Raw genomic sequence first — 15,560 nt, forward strand, 5'->3', positions numbered from 1 at the left:
TCACCCAGCAGTGAATCTCGAGAGGAGACAGAGTGTGTCATTCCTCTGCACCAGCCAAGGAGGCTTCTTTCCTTCTGGTCACCACACTTAGCACAAACTTTGCCTAGAAGAAGAAGTCCCCAGCCTGTATCTTTGAACTCGTTTAGTCTTGAGGTCAAAATCCAGAAGTGTAAAAATAATTCAGGTATTTGTATACACACACATACATACGTACACACACGCAGAGCTGTACACACACACATATATATCTATATCTATAGATACCCCTGGGCATTTTGCAGGTCCTTGCAGTGACCCCGGTAGACGAGGGAGCTTGTCAACCAGTCTGTCCCCACAGAGACACATGCCTGGCCCCAGTGCTGTTAGACCCTGTCACTGCAGCTGTGCCCAGGAGCGTTAGAAGTCTGCTGCAATCTCCCCGCGGTCATTCATTTCGATGTTGGTGTAATTTTGGGGATGTCTGAAAAGCAACAGACAAAGAAAAATGCAAGATGAGTCGCTCTGCTCTTCTGCACAAGGCAGTTAATCTGCGTCTCATCCTTGCACTTAAAACAAAGAGGCTGGATGACCAGCCTTTGGAGGCACAGACTTTACTAAGGTCTCTGTTAATGTTCTGGGGAAAAACATGAGCAGAACACCTGGTACATGTACATCAAAACCACCCTCGTTTATGAAAGAGATTCCCTAAACCTGAACTTACAGTATTTTTTAAATTCCTTTAAAAAAATACATACTGAGTTTTCTATTCCCAAAATGTATTTTAAGAACTTTCCTCATTTCTAACACTCGCACACCGGTCCCTCTAACCAATGATGAAAGAAGATCAGTAAAAACTCATGGAAATAAATCCCCTGAGCTGGTTAAATAACCCATCCGCTGTGACATTTATTTCAGACAAACACACAGCCTGAGCGTTAAGCTGCTGTTTGCCTGCTGGTAACGTGAGGGAATGCCAAGTAATTATTTAAAGTGGTGTCATGTTATAGTGTGGAAGCTGTTTCCCATCAAGGTAATCCTAAACTGCCTGTTGATTCAACCTCACTCTAAGGAAGAGCTCTTCCCTGTGGCCAAAGCATCATCTCTCACTGCCCCTTGCATGCCACGAGCCTTCAGCTTCCTGCTCTCCCACCACAGCATGTTGTAAGTAAGATTGATGGCCTTTACCCTGCACCCACTGACATGCCTAGCATCATCCATGGTTTTATTGGTGGTTATCTTAAGCTCCTGCGGAACCTGCAGTCTGCCACGTCAAAAGCAAAGGGGCTTTGCTGCAAAAAGTAGGAGGAACATATTGGAGTGTTTGGGTGCAGCATCTGAATGTAGGTGTTCACCTGAGTGAAGGAGCAGGTCCCTGCGCAGCAGTTGGAGAGGAAACGCTGGGGAAGGAGAGTGAGAGATGCAAGGCAGATGGGAAGGTGGTTTCTCACCTTTTGATGAAGTGAAATGCCAGGCTGACCAACAAGAACATGAGCAGGAGAGATCCCACGACAAACAGGGAGATTTCCCAGCCCTGGAAGGAAGCTGAGGGTACAAAGGTAGAGATGGAATATTGTAGCCATGACCTTTCCCAGCACAGGGTGCCACCAGGAGGTCATAGAATCACAGAGTCACAGAATGGGTTGGGTTGGAAGGGACCTTTAAAGATCATCTAGTCCAACCCCCTGCCATGGGCAGGGACATCTTTCACTGGACCAGGTTGCTCAAAGCCCTCTCCAACCTGGCCTTGAACACTGCCAGGGAGAGGACATCCACAACTTCTCTGGATGACAACAGATTGGTCTGTCCCAACCTCCTGATCTGGAGTGCAACTCTTCCACCTCTCCTGGCTGCAGCCCCCACAGTGTGCCAGCTCTGGCTGGCTCCAGCCTGGGTGCCAGCTGCTGCTCTGAGCAATTGGGCTTCAGGGCATCTAGGCTTTGTGTCCAACAGCTCAAAAAGCAAGGGGCTTCCCGGGGAAGCTCGGTCTCATGAGAAGGTTTAGACACCCAAACTTCCAGTGGTATTGGCATTACAGGGTTGACCACCCCATCACACTGGAGGAACTGACCATTGTTAGCTCTCTTGTAGTGACCCACCAGTTTCGAGAAGGCAGCTGTGTTTCGGAAGCATCACCAGAGGTCCCTGGTGGCTTGCCCTGCATTGTCCCTCTCACACGGAGACGTGGCCTGACCCTGGCCCCAGCCCCGCTCGCTGTGCTGGAAGCAGATCACTGTGCTTAGCTTAGCCTCCTACTCACCAATGCTGTGTGACACGGATGGTGCATTTTTTGGGGTGATGCACTCAGGACTGCTTTTCAGCACTCTCCCATCCACAGAGAAGGGGTGGGGGTTGGCCAGGAAGTCCTGGTGCCAGGCCTCAATGGACTGCTGCTGCTCCGGCTGCCGAGCCCACACCTGGCCCCAGACCTTCACCAGGGAGTCCACGCATGTCAGGTTCAGCTCTGCGGGGAAACAACAGCCGATCTTGTGTGGCTGGAAAGCCCCCAGCCGTTCAGGAGCACATTGCTCCCATGACTTCACGCCCTGCTCCAGTAACACCCTCCTGCTCCCATGCTCTTCATCCTCTTCGCCCCACCTCTCTGAAATCACGCCACCGTGCTTTATCGCAGGTAACTTGAGCACATGCTCAACCTTCCTTTCAGTGACAAAAGGGACTTGGAGTTGTCCTCCCAGCCCAGCAGAATACTTTGTACTACACTTTGTAACTTCATGATATCTACTCGTTGGTGAGAGTTGTCTGAAATTGTTCAAAGGGTCAAAAAGGTGTTTGGGTGAGGGAGACAAAGCATGGCTGTGAAGCCTTCATTTCCTTACAAAACCAGCCAAAAAATAGGAAACATTTCTTCCCATCCCTCAAAAGCTGTAGGTCCCTAAGACTTCCAGAAGTGACTTCTTGGTCCAGATACTTTGAATAAGTATAGGACACTGAAGGACTTCAAAGAGTTGAGAACCAGCATCCTCTAGAGTGTAAATGGCTATTTGCTTTGCGGGTTTAGGGTATTCAGGTTGTCTGGCAGACACCTCAAGGCATCATCAGAGACTCCCATTCCTCTAGCTAGCTAGAGGGACTCCCAGTCCCTTTAGCTTGTCCTTCCTCTAGTAAGCAGCCCATGTCAGGCTCTCTCCTGCTCTCCTTGCTGAAATCCCATGTACCCACCACTTCTCCTCCGGTTCCCCTCACTAGAGTGCCAGCCTGCAAGTTTGGCTGGAGAAGGGACCATCCTGATGACAAGCAGCCGTGGACAGGTGAGGGAGGAGGGCACTGCAAACCGGAGTGGGGCACCAACCTTGCAGGTAAAGTTCAGAGACGCCGCAGGAACAGTTCTCTTCTAGGGAGCTCACCAAGACCCTTCCCAAGCTTTCCAGCATCCTCCTGTGGTGCAGGGTCCACATGGAACAGTCTAGAGGAAAAGGAGACATGGATTTCTGGGTGCAGCTCAGGGCTGTTAATAAGCTCCAGGTTGCGTGCCCCTTCCAAAACACTTGGCTTCATGCCTGAGCTCAGGAGCAAAGCTCCTCCTGCATCCCACCCTCCTCTGCATCCCATCCTCCTCTGCCCGGCTCCTGCAGGGTATCTTCACTTCTGGCCTTCTACCACCACGTACGTCAGCTTTGCTCCTTCACCAGTCTCCCAGGGGAGTGGGGAAGAGGCATGCCCCACGTGTCCCACCACACGGGCCAGTACAGAGTGGTCTCCCATGCTGGGAGAGGAGGGAGAGGTCCACTGCCTGCCCTTCTCAGGAGGCTGGAGGAGGAACCTCCATTTCATTTTACCCAGGTCTTGACTGCCCCAAGCTGATCCAAGCATGGCCTTTGCAGGGGCTGGAGACCCCACTGCGCTTTTGCTTGCTGGCTCCAGTGTCAGACCTGAGCCACACCACTTTGTTCCCACGGATGGACTGAGATGGGAGGGTTTGCTGGCAGTTTCCCTGACCATGCCCCTGCCACCATGAGAGATCTGGGAGGGCTTTCCTGCCATTACTGCAAATCCAGTGCTGCAGAAAGCAAGGCTTGGCCCTGCCTGAGCAGAGATGCCCCAAATGAAATACATGGCCACCTCCATATGAGCACATGCTGAAGCTGGAAGCAAGGCTGCCCTCTTGGGATGGTGGCACCACATCAACACATGGGTGTCTGTACCAGCTCTCCCCCAGCACATTCCCTTTCACGACTGGGAGGCAGCAGGGTCCCCGCCAGTATCCCCCTTCTGTGTCATGGGAGGTTGGGGTCAGCCCCCCAACCCCCCCCGCCAGCCCAGCCCTCCCACCCCGCACCAGTGGGGGCACCCAGCTCCACTCACTGGGTGTCAGGAGGCAGAGGTGGAGATCCACCGCGAAGGCGTCCTGGGGACAGCTGTTCTGCAGACCAGGGGTAGGGTCCGAGATGGCAAACTGCAGCTCTCCTCTGGCATCGCCGCAGGCACAACGGCTCAGGGACACGGGCCTGTCCCCAGAAGAGGAGTCAGAGTTCACCAACACATCACACACCTTTCTTCCCACCTCCAACCGCAAATGCCTGCCGGGCCCCAGCTCCTGACGCTGCTGGGGATGATGGAGAGTTTGCTGGAGCTGAAATCAGCTTTCACAGAGCCATCACAGGGACGGGTCCAGCAACCCCACCAGTTGGAGAAGACCTGGGCTTGGTCAGAGCAAACATATTTGGTCTGACTGGCTTTTGTAAGAGTAAGATTGCTGCCTCATCACAGCCAGCCTCCCAGAACTAAGAGCTTGTCCTCCAGGACAAGGAGTTTTCCAAGCTACATGATATCTGCCCCTGCATTTCACTAACCTGTTGCTTCCCTCCCCACACCAGGGCTTAGAAACTTGGTCACAGTGTGAGGAACCAGCTTTTCGGATGCAGTCGTTCAAGGCTGGATGGACAGAGGCTGCCTGGAGTCAGCCCACATGAGGTCTCCACCAAACCGCTGCCCTGACCTTGTGAATAACCACCCCGGCGAGGTTTCAGCACAAGTTTCAGCCAGCCACAAGCCGAAGATCTCAGTTTCTCAGGAAAACCAGGCACGTGGGGCTGCGCTCTGTGCACGCGTGCTCGTAGGGGTGGCTACAAATGCAGAACCTGTCACGCCAGACGAGACAGGGGAGCAGAGGACTTGAGGAGGACAGATATAATTAACAGAGGTGATCTTGTGGACAGGAGGAACTCTGCTAGTATTCCCACCAAGAGAAAGGCTCAGCCCTATTTGTTTTTGAGTCCACCTAGGAGTGAAAGGGATGTCAGGTTTTGTTTTGTTCTGCTGCTCACAGGGATATTGGTTTTGGTTTGGTTTGGTGTTTGGTTTTTTTTTTTAAAGAAAAAAATTTGGCAAAGCAGCACCTATCCCTTGGGGGAAGCAAGTTAAGTGAGCAGTGGAGGAACAAAGTTCCCTTCCCTACGCCGAGGGCAGGGAAATGTTTTCCATTGCAATGTGCCACCCACCTCTCTGCTTTCTGTCCCAGCGGTGGTGACTGCATTCAGCCATACAGGACGTGGGACAAGGCAGCAAGCTCAGCGACATGCCAGCTGGAGGCTCTGGGTGCGGGGAAACCAAAGGTGCTTTCACAGCGAAGTGACCTCACCTGTCATCCTTGCAGGGCACAGCATAAGATGATCCAAGGAAGTCCAAGCGTCCTCCAGCTCTGCTGGGTTGGCATGTGTAAACCAAGGCATCCACCAAGTTCTCTGAGGTTGCCTTCGTGCCACCAGGAATCAAGCTGGTGCTGTACACAGCAATAGTGCTGGAGCCTTCACTATCAGCAGCGATGTCCTTGAAAGTCAGGTTTGTGCCGTCTGGAAATGCCGAGGGAATAAGTGGGGTGAACGTCTAGATAGTGTTAGGCTGAGCCTTGAGTCTGACAGGACAAGCTGGTAATGAGCAGAACTCGAAGAACAGAAACAGAAGAAAAATAATGGTGGTGACTGAGGGCAAGTAAAGCTGTAAAGAAGCGACTGCTTGCTGTGAACACAGGTTTTCAAAAAGATCAAGGTTCCTCTGAGATGCAGAATCCTCTTCATGCAGCCCAGACAGAATTTAAGGTGAATAAAAAATAAATCAAGATAAACGAACGTGCTGAGGAAACACCAGGAGGAGTCAGCAGCACTGCAGGGCTCCATGAGCATCAGTGAACAACCCGACAGTCCTGGTGGACCCTGCTTCTCCTGAAAGCCCCCCTGTCTTGGTATCTGCAGGAGGAGCTTTCAGTCCTCCTGGTCCCTCTACCCTGCATGGGGAGATCAGCAGAGGCACCGAGGAGGATTAAGCACCTTTTCAGCTGGAGTGTGACAGAACAGCCCAGGCAGAACACAGAGAAAAAACAGGAATAAAGGACAGGAAAGGCAAGGAAGAGTCGTTCCCCACGCCATGCACCCTCCTCCCTCTCTTTCCTCAAAGCCGCTCAACAACCTGCTCTTTTGTTTGAACACAGACCACACGCCAGGTCCGTGCCATCAGCCTCACCGTGCCCGTGCCCTCCGTCCAGCGCAAACACGAACAGCCCCGAGGCTCCGATGGTGCCCCTCAGTGGGATGGTGGCATGTGCCTTGCCCTCCTTCCCTGAGAAGAAGACCAGGCTGAGCTCTCCCAGGCTGGTGCCAGGCTTCCCCTCCAGCTCAACGAAGGGGCAGGGGGTAGTGCCACCAGCCAGGCACAGCTCACTGATGCGGACGGCAGGAGGGATCAGCCCTGAGGAGCTGCTGCAGAAGTTCTCCCCCAGTGGTGTCACCGTGGTCACCTGCGGGGACACACAAGAGCTGCTGCCACCACTGCTGCTCCCATTTCTTCAGGTGGAGCAACGGCTGCTCACGGTGTTACCTCTTGTTTGTGCCTCCCACAGCTCCCCAGTGAGGCCAGAACAGGATGTGGTTGTTCTGCCTCACACCAGCTGCTCCTCACTCCCACCATCTGTTCAAGGGTTGTCCTGTCTGAGGGGTCCCATCACCACGCACCCCCATCACTGCCTTCGCTCCCACCCTTGGGACTAGGAACAATTCTCTTTCCCTGCTGTCGGGACCACTTCTACACTTGTGTCTCCAGGCCACGGCATCGCTTCCTTGTGGTTCTCTCCCACTGCAAATGCACCTCCCTCCTGCCAGCAGACCTCTTCTGCTTCTAGAGCAGTTTTATTGCCCCAGTTTTGGACCTCAGCACACCTCTGTGCTGGCCCCATCCCAGCAGGCATCAGCAGTGGAGCAGCAAAGCCCTCCCTTACCCAGCTTTGTGCAGGACAAACGTACGTACTCTGTCATGTTCTTTCAGGAGAACTATCTGAAACTGGACATTTTGAAGTAAAAAGTTCAGACAAATTACCACAAAGCAATCACACCAGTGATTGAGGCACGTCCTTCACACATCGGCCCTGCAGGAAGCTGGCTTTCAGGGACGTGATGTGCTGCACCACACAGCCCAAAGGTGGCACCACACAAGCAGGGGTGAAAAGGTGGCTCCACAACTGGCTCGGGGTAACTTGAGAGTCCAAGTTGCTGCCCAAAAGCAGAATCCCTGGGTTCGGGGTTGGTGGCATGTGAACTGTCTTCAGGGATCTCCTAGTTCTGAGCCTCGCTGCAGCGGGCAGGGAGCTGTTACCTGGCCCACAACAGGCAGGTGAACGGGGCAGGGAGGTGAAGGCTGGTGAGATCAGCAGATGGCAGGAGGTAGATGTGGCTCACTAGAACGCCCACTCTCCCAAATAAAGGACATACTGAAACATCACCTCTGCCCTCCCAGTGACTACAGATGGAGAAAGGACATCTGCCATCAACCCACCTGGAAGCTGCTCTGGAGCTTTGTGCTCAGGCTGTGGCAGCGGCTCAGAGACTCATCCTCAGTGCTGTGAGAATCATTTTCGTACAGGATGCTCTGCCCTGGTACCAGCACTCTGACCAGCTGGTCTGCCTTCTCCGGCGTTCGGGACGTGTACACCACAGCATCCACCAGCCCCTCTGCAGTCACGGCCATATTCACTGCGTAGAGGGTGGTGTTGCTGTAGTAGAGAGCCACAGCATCCGCCCCGTTCTGGATGGTGTTGGGGGGCAGCCTGATCATGGGTGCTGGGCTCATGGTGCTGCTCCCCACCAAGAAGTAACCCAGCTCATCTGTGTGGTGTCCAGACAGGTCCAACACCCGGTAGGCCCGGCTATTTTTACCATTATAGAGGACCAAGCAGTATCCCTGGAGGTCAAAGCGTGTCTGTCCAGTGTAGAAGAGTTCAATGTACTCTGTATCCTCTCCTCCCCCTGGGTTGTCTGGATTCACCTCGTTGATGAGTAGCTTGGCCACTTGCACAGAAGGTTCTTGAGTCCCTTCTGATGTCTCTGATGGGACACCTTGGAAAGCAAAAATGTCACAAATACGGGCCTAAGCACAGCGCCCCAGGGAAACAACACAACGTTGCACACTATTTTGCTGGGGTGAGACCAAATTCAGCAAAGGACTGAGGATGCTGGCTCAGATTTTTATCATCTGTGTGCTCCATACTCCTTAGAAGAGCCCTGGCAATACTCTGGCTAACACCAGCCGTAACAACAGAGCTTGCTGTTATTCCAGACAAGGACCAATATGGGCTCTAGTAACTGGATGCGACGGAATTGGCAGAGATCTTTGCCAGAGTTGGGGAAATGGAGGGAGGGACATCTCCATCCTCTAGGAGAGCTAGACCCACATGTCCACCCTCAAACACCCCCAGCCTGCAAGAATGATGACTGGTACCTGGAGGCAAGTCTGGCACATCACTATCCTTGAAGCAGGATCTTTCTGCTGTGATGTTCCTTCTGTCAAAACTCCCAAGGCTGGGTGTCTCTAGGAAGGCCTGGAAGGCTAGCAGCAGGCTGCTCAGCTGGTCCTCTGACTTAGCAGTTAGCAGAGTGGTGAACACAAGCCCCAGGTCCTGGCAGGCTGCCTTTGGCTCTGCAGAGGCAAGCAGAGAACTTCCTCAGTTTCCCCATGCCGCCAAAGACCCACTTTCTCCTGGAAGAGACACAGAGCTCACCAGCTCATCTCTACCACCGCTGCCCTCCTGGTCAGACTGACTAGGGCAGCTCATACCATCCGCCCAGTGCTCCGAGCTCTGCCTGTGCCAAGGGGTGTCCTGGGACAAAGTCATGCAGCACGCCCAGATACTGTCCTCATCCTTTTGAAGCCTTGTAGACCCAAGAGGGAACAAAATGGTCTCTCTGAGGGGTGTCTAAACATAAGCTAAACATAATGCTGCAGACAATGCAGGCTGCAAGGGCACGGCTCTTCTCTTCATGTGTCTGCATGTGCTCATCACACGCACGCACTAACCTAGTAGGGATGTCAGAAAAGGAACACAGACCAGTAAGGTCATTTGCATTTCTGCTGCGACTTGGCTTAGTTCATGTGGATCATGAGGCCAAGTAGGCAACAAACTCCTAGTCGAGATGTCAACCCCATTGCCACACCTGTCTGACTGCAAATGCCCAAGGCCAAAATAGCTGGTGCTCTGCAGATGAGCACTGATGTGTATCGGTTGAGCTGCGGATGGGAGTGCTCTGTGGAACACGGAAGAACAGCACCGTGCTCTGCCTAACACTTGACATTTCTGTCATCAGCACCAAGTTCAAATTAGCTGAGATCCAAGCCAGGAGGACGCAATGCAACAGGGAACACGGGGCTGAAAATCAGAAGTGAATGGGCGTTAACCAGTGGTGGTCCCTGGACTGCCCCGCTCCGGCCCAGCTCACCTTTGAAGTAGGCAGCAGAGACTCCACAGCTGCAGGATCCATCGAGGGCCTGGACCAGTGTCATCAGGATCTCTTCCGACTTCAGGAGCCATTCCTGGCAATCTAGGAAACAAAAAGCCAACTGTTACCCAGCCAGTGCAACCTTGGTCACGGGATCCAGCTCATTCTAGGATGGTTGCAGCTCAGCTCCTGCTTATCACTCAGAGGGCCCAAAAAGGCTTCACTTCACCCCGAGCAGCTGGGTGTGGGAATGAAGACTGGAGAAGCTCAGCTTGGCATGCGTTGCCATGAAGAAAAATATTGCAGAAAATTGTCAGATGTCCTAGTTGTGTTTCCTTTGGTGTTACATTCACACAACCCTGCACAACTCTGAGTGGTCTTCCTGGACAGCTCTGGCTTTGTGCCCGTGCTCTTGTCCTTAGGAGGTCCTGCCTACAGGAGCAGAAATAACTAATACCCACCTGCTACATGAAGGCAGAAGGAGAGAGGTTGGCTGAAGCGTTTGCTGGGGCAATCATTGAACTTGCCCGGGGTGGGCGTGCTGAGGACATAGGACAAGGAGTCCCGGGTCACAGAGCAGCAGTTGCACTGGCTCATGGACACATCTCCCAGCTGGTGCCTGCAAGAGACAGACACGTAAATGAAACAAAACATGACATGCCAGTCAGAGGCCTGAGTCCTGTTCACCCACCAGTCACACCTGCCTGTACCAGAGAGTGAAACCATGCACTTATAGTCTTCTTCCTTCACAAGGTTTGGTGAGATATCCCATCCTCATCAGTACCTCCTTGTCTCAAAAAAAAAAAGCCGAAGCTCACTAAATCTTGAGAGAGAAGACCATGGGCTTCATCCAACCCTTTCTCTTCTAGCACTGCCTGCTTTTTTGACTGACCTGAAGACAGGCAAGATAGTACAGACACACTTGTGCTCAGCCTGGGACTGCTGGGAAGAATGGTGGGGTGCAGCTGGAGAAACTGTCAAGGCAGCACCTGAAGATGAAATGCCTGAGCAAGAGCCCTCAACTCAAAGGCAAAGAGAATGACTGGGGTTTGGACTAGGTGACCTTTAAAGGTTCCTTCCAACCCAAACTATTCTATGATTCTATGAAGCCCCACTGTGAGCTGCACAGAGCAGAGCTGCTCAGAGCTCCTCAGGGAAGGAGATCACCTCCTTATGGGACAAGTGCAGGCTTTGTTTCACTAGTGGGAGGAAGACAAGCAAAGGAAGGCTCATGAATAAGGGCTGACCCTGTCACGGGAGTAAACTACACCCTTTCCTGATGCAGTTGACTCCACTGTAGTCTCAAATGGTCTTTTCACAGGCCCATACAGAAAGGATGAATCTCCTCCAGCTACAGAGCCAGGACGTTGGTATTTAGTTGACAGTTACACACAGAGGACAAGTCTGGTGCTTTGCTGCCAAAACCACAGACAAGAGCTTGCCTAGGGTTTTTTTTTTTGCTTATTGCCTGATTCTACACACCCCACCCCATCTCCATGTGCATGTCACCTCGCTGCCTCTGCTCCTCCACCTGCTCCACTGTCCTTTACCCGTTCTGTTGCCCTCTTTCTCCTGTTAGTAGAGCATGCCTAAAATGTGAAGGAAACCGTTCTCGTGTCTCACAGAAGTCTGAGGTTACTAACATTTCCCTTAACACACAAAGACAAAAAGAAACCCAAAACCCAAAAAGAAAGTGGCTCAACTGAGAATGAACAGTAACCCAGCTTCCAGCCCTTGGTTTGGATGAAGCCGGGCAGGGATTTCCTCCTGGGTCAGACAAGCGATACTGAAGTCCCTCCCTCGCCCTCATTTTGACCTAAAATTCCATCCTACAAACTCAGACCAGGCAGTGGAAAAAGGCTGGGACTCAATACCACCACAAGGAGACCCTGGTCTGGAGGTCGCACCTGTCTCCCAGTCCTGACCGGGGTTTGGGACAGCAGACAAGGGTGACTCTGGTGCCAAACTCTCCTCCCAGCCCTGCCCAGCTTCTCACCTCTTTTTCTTGTAGGCGGGTCTGCCAGGGGTCAGGGTCTCCAGCAGCTCAGGGTTTGGTTCCTCATTGCTCATGTACACGAAGGCATCCAACAGGCCGGTCACCGGCAGCGCCTTCCCTGGGATGAAACTGCTGCTGTTGCCTCTGTAGAGGGCAATGGCATTGGGGCCGCCTCTGAGGACAGGATGGGTGGTGTTCTCCGGGAATGGCAGATCCACTGCAGGAAAGGAACAAGGAAAGGAACAATGGTGGCATGTAAACAACACATGAGCAATGCCCACTATGTAGGAAACCAGCATCTCTTTGGTCCTGGAGAGCAGGACACAGGAACTCAGAAGGTGGCTGGGGCTGTCTGGTTATTGCAAATTTGGCATCTGCTGCCCCATCTTTCCGCTCACTGACACTTCTCACGCTCGCTCAGCCTGAATTTCCCCATTCGTGACCAGATCCACAGCGTGGAGGAGCCTGGAGGGGGAAATCTGATCAGAGTTTGTCCTGCTATTTCGGTTCTGCGAACAGAGGAGCTGATACATGTGTAAGCAGGGGAGCTGGAAAGCAAGTGCTGACGTGACTTTGTCTACAGTGAAGTCAATTTTTAATTGTAAAAGAAAACTGCAAAATCCACTAACCTTTCGGGTAGCAGTTACTTTAATAGTACACAAAAATATTTAAGAATTTACATTTTATTCTAGTGTTGAGAAAGGATTAAACATAATCCTTAGAGATTTCCTGCTTAGTGTGCAAGCTGGTTGTGCTTTCACATCGCTTTGTTTGACCCCTCCCTTAGCTGTTGACTGCTAACAGCCCCAGCTCATCCAGAGGTAAGAGCAGAGCACCTTTCCTGGTGAGAAAAGCAGAGCTCAAGTGGACAATCAGCTCTTCTAATAGTGGTGAGAGAGTATTTAGAGCAGTTTGGATTGTAAAAAGGAGCTCAACTGCTTTTTCAAAAAAAAAGCTTTAGTTGCAAAAGTATTTTTATGGGAACCAACTTTGCAAGGGCTGAATATACTCCCTCACTCAGAAATCATGAGTCAGTGAATTATGCAAGACATCTGCAGAGTCAGTGTCTCCAGCTGCCAAAATCTTCTTTTGAGGTGCCCAAAATAACAAGATATTTCTTCCTTCTCTGGTGGCCTGGAAGAAATTTTGAACGTTGGGGGGAAGTTTAGATCGCAGCCTCACACAGCCGATACGTGATCTGCATCTGCAGATGGCGCAATGGAAGAAAAGCCCTTGTGCTTTTTCAAGAAGAGAGGCTGTATCTTCTGTGAATGACCACCAAGTTACACATAGACAAGGGGGACACTTCAAGGAGACATGGCACAGACGGGGTCCTGCGGCAGGTTGGCCATGGGGCTGGGAGCAGAACCATGTCTTCCCAAGCAGCAAAGGCACACGTAGGCTTCTAACCTCCACGAGGTTCCTCACCTGGAGCTCTGCAGGTCTACCACTGCTGTGAGACACACCACATCCACTTGTTTGTCCTGAAACCACCTCCTTCTTTTGATGCCCTTTAGTTCTTGTACCGGGAGAAAGGGTAAGCAATCGATCCCTGTCCACTTTCTTCAGGCTACCCGCATTTCTGAAACCTCTCTCAAGGCCCTCCTAAGCTTTCCCTTTTCTAGGTATACTTAGTTATTTCTTCTGACGAAGTATTTCCAGAGCACTATCCATCCTAGCTGACCTTCTCTGAATGTCTCCATTTCTAATATATCCTTTTTGAGATTAAGGTATTGTACCACACAAGACACAATTAAAGATACAAGCAAACCTGCCTGGGTTTGCGTCCAAAACCCACCTGGACGCGTTCCTGTGTGACATGATCTAGGTAATCCTGCTCTGGCAGGGGGATTGAGCTAGATGATCTTTCAAGGTCCCTTCCAATCCCTAACATTCTGTGATTCTGTGAAACCATGAATTTATGGAGTGGCATAAAAGATTCCCTCCATTCTTTCCTCTTCTCCTAATAATTTCTAATATTTGAATTGCTTTAGGTAATTCCTTTTCCAATAATTTCCTACATTTGATTTGCTTTTTTATCTGCCACTGAGTTCTGAGTCATATTTTCACTAGTCTTTCAGAATGCCAAACAATAAAAAGTGACAGCATCCTCCAGCCCAAACCTGGCTCATGGCTCCCCCGGCTCTGAGGTAGTCATCAAATTGCAGTCCTTACCTGGGGTTTTGCTTTGTGCTGGACCGATCAGAAGTAGCCCATCCAGTGAGGTTTTTCCGTAAACGTCCATGGTGAAATAAATGTCTTTGTTCCGACCATTGATCAGCACCAGAACAATGTCCCTCAGCATGGTGGAGTGCGGACCCTGAAGCTCTATGAACTCGAACTCTTCGGAAGAAGAGGCAGCCAGGACCTCACTGATCAGGACAGCAGATGTGTTCAGCTGAGAAGTTAGGATGCAGTGGTTGTCTGTGCCTGGGGTGGGCATGGACACTTGGAAGATCCACTGAGAATCTGACCCACGGCACCTTTCTATTGACTCATCTGTGGTCCTGAAGGTGGAGTCCTCCAGGAAAGCACCTCTGCCAGGGGTCAGTACCCTGACCAGCGTATCTGCTCTGTCCGTCTTCTTAGTCTTATGGACCAAGGCATCTACTAGCCCATAACTTGTTACGCTCATGCCCTCCTTGTAGTTCCCTTTTCCATAGTAGAGGGCAATGGCGTCAGGGCCATTCTGGATAGTGTTCTTCGGAATAACTATAGCAGGGTTCACAGAAGAGGAGCCAACGAGAAAGAGCCCTTGGCTGTTAGTAACTTTCCCCTGGAGGTTTACAACTTTGTAGGCTTGGTTTCCATTGCCGTTGTAGAAGACCAGATAGTAGCCATCCAAGTGGGCTGTTTGACCACTGGTGTGATAGAGCTCCACAAACTCAGAAGTGTCCTCTCCTGGGCTGTCAGCATTGACTTCATTAATCAAGAGGGTATGCTCTGTTTTCTGGTCCCTGGGGCTTTTTATGAGATTTTGAGCAACAACCTTGGGAAAGAAGATGTACACAAGTACCATCAATCCAACCAGCCAGATACCTCCCATGATGAAGGCTGGGATTTTTGTTTGAGTTCAAATTTAGAGGAGAAGGGGCCTGTCCTTTTCACAGCCACAAACAGAGCTCAGAAGGAAGCTGCCACCACTTGGTTGCTGCAGGACAGCAATGCAAGGCCTCCGACCTGGATGCTGACTGGCAGAGGCACTGGCAGAGGCAGGCACACTTCTTGGGGGAGTTCGGTTTGCAAAGCAGCAATCCCACAAAGAGAAGGGTATGGCTTGAACAAGATTTCCCAGCTCAGCTCCTTTAAAAGCTGGGGTCGGGGGAAGAAAAGAAAAATCTTTTTAGGAAACACCAAAACATGCCAGTGACATTTAACAGCCTTAAAGCCCCATAATTTTTCCTCCCTGTGTTTCTTTGGAGGTTTATCAAGATGCATAAGAGCAACTGCAATGGGACAAAGCCAGCAGTATTCCCTGCTTGAAACCCTGAGACTTGTGTGAACACCGAAAGTTGTGCGGTGTCTGTGTTAATAGTTATTTCCCTGAGTCCAATTTATTCCACGGAAATTAACACAAAATGGCACTAAAGATGATAGTAAACATCTTCTCCATCAAGGTGATGGTAGGAAGGGAGAGGACAGATGGGTTTGGCTGGATTCTTGTCGCACGCATTGCAGAGCAGTTCCACTGGCCACCACACCGACCAACCCCACTGGAGCTCCGGCAGATGCAGAGTAAGTCTGCAGAATGAGCAGTGGGGAGGAACTGACAATTTAAGATGTTTGGAAAAAAGTGAGATTTGTTGTCCCATGTCCAGAGATGTTTCCATGCACAGCCATACCATCACCTGCTGAGTTGAGATGACCTC

At 51.4% G+C, this 15,560-nt stretch overlaps 1 protein-coding gene across 1 annotated transcript; it reads right to left on the reverse strand.

The window, feature by feature from the left end:
* Positions 1–77: 77 nt before the first annotated feature.
* Positions 78–15,089, reverse strand: LOC137674694 (uncharacterized). Its single transcript, XM_068420277.1, has 13 exons — positions 13,867–15,089; positions 11,692–11,908; positions 10,157–10,314; positions 9,696–9,797; positions 8,701–8,898; positions 7,759–8,318; positions 6,454–6,727; positions 5,576–5,786; positions 4,300–4,442; positions 3,287–3,400; positions 2,237–2,440; positions 1,428–1,521; positions 78–460 (listed from the first exon to the last, which is right to left on the reverse strand). Exons 1-13 carry the CDS (start codon positions 14,735–14,737, stop codon positions 397–399), a joined length of 3,210 nt encoding a protein of 1,069 aa, XP_068276378.1. The 5' UTR covers positions 14,738–15,089; the 3' UTR covers positions 78–396.
* Positions 15,090–15,560: the final 471 nt, after the last annotated feature.

This window comes from Nyctibius grandis, chromosome 30, assembly GCF_013368605.1.
Source record: "Nyctibius grandis isolate bNycGra1 chromosome 30, bNycGra1.pri, whole genome shotgun sequence".
Lineage (NCBI taxonomy): Eukaryota > Metazoa > Chordata > Aves > Nyctibiiformes > Nyctibiidae > Nyctibius > Nyctibius grandis.

Coding starts and splice junctions, on each gene's coding strand:
- LOC137674694 (XM_068420277.1), bottom strand. CDS start 14,737: ATGGGAGGTATCTGGCTGGTTGGATTGATGGTACTTGTGTACATCTTC. Junction 11,909..13,866: donor AGCACAAAGCAAAACCCCAG/GTAAGGACTGCA, acceptor CCTTTCCTGCAG/TGGATCTGCCATTCCCGGAG. Junction 2,441..3,286: donor CTCTGAACTTTACCTGCAAG/GTTGGTGCCCCA, acceptor GTTTCCCCGCAG/AGCTGAACCTGACATGCGTG.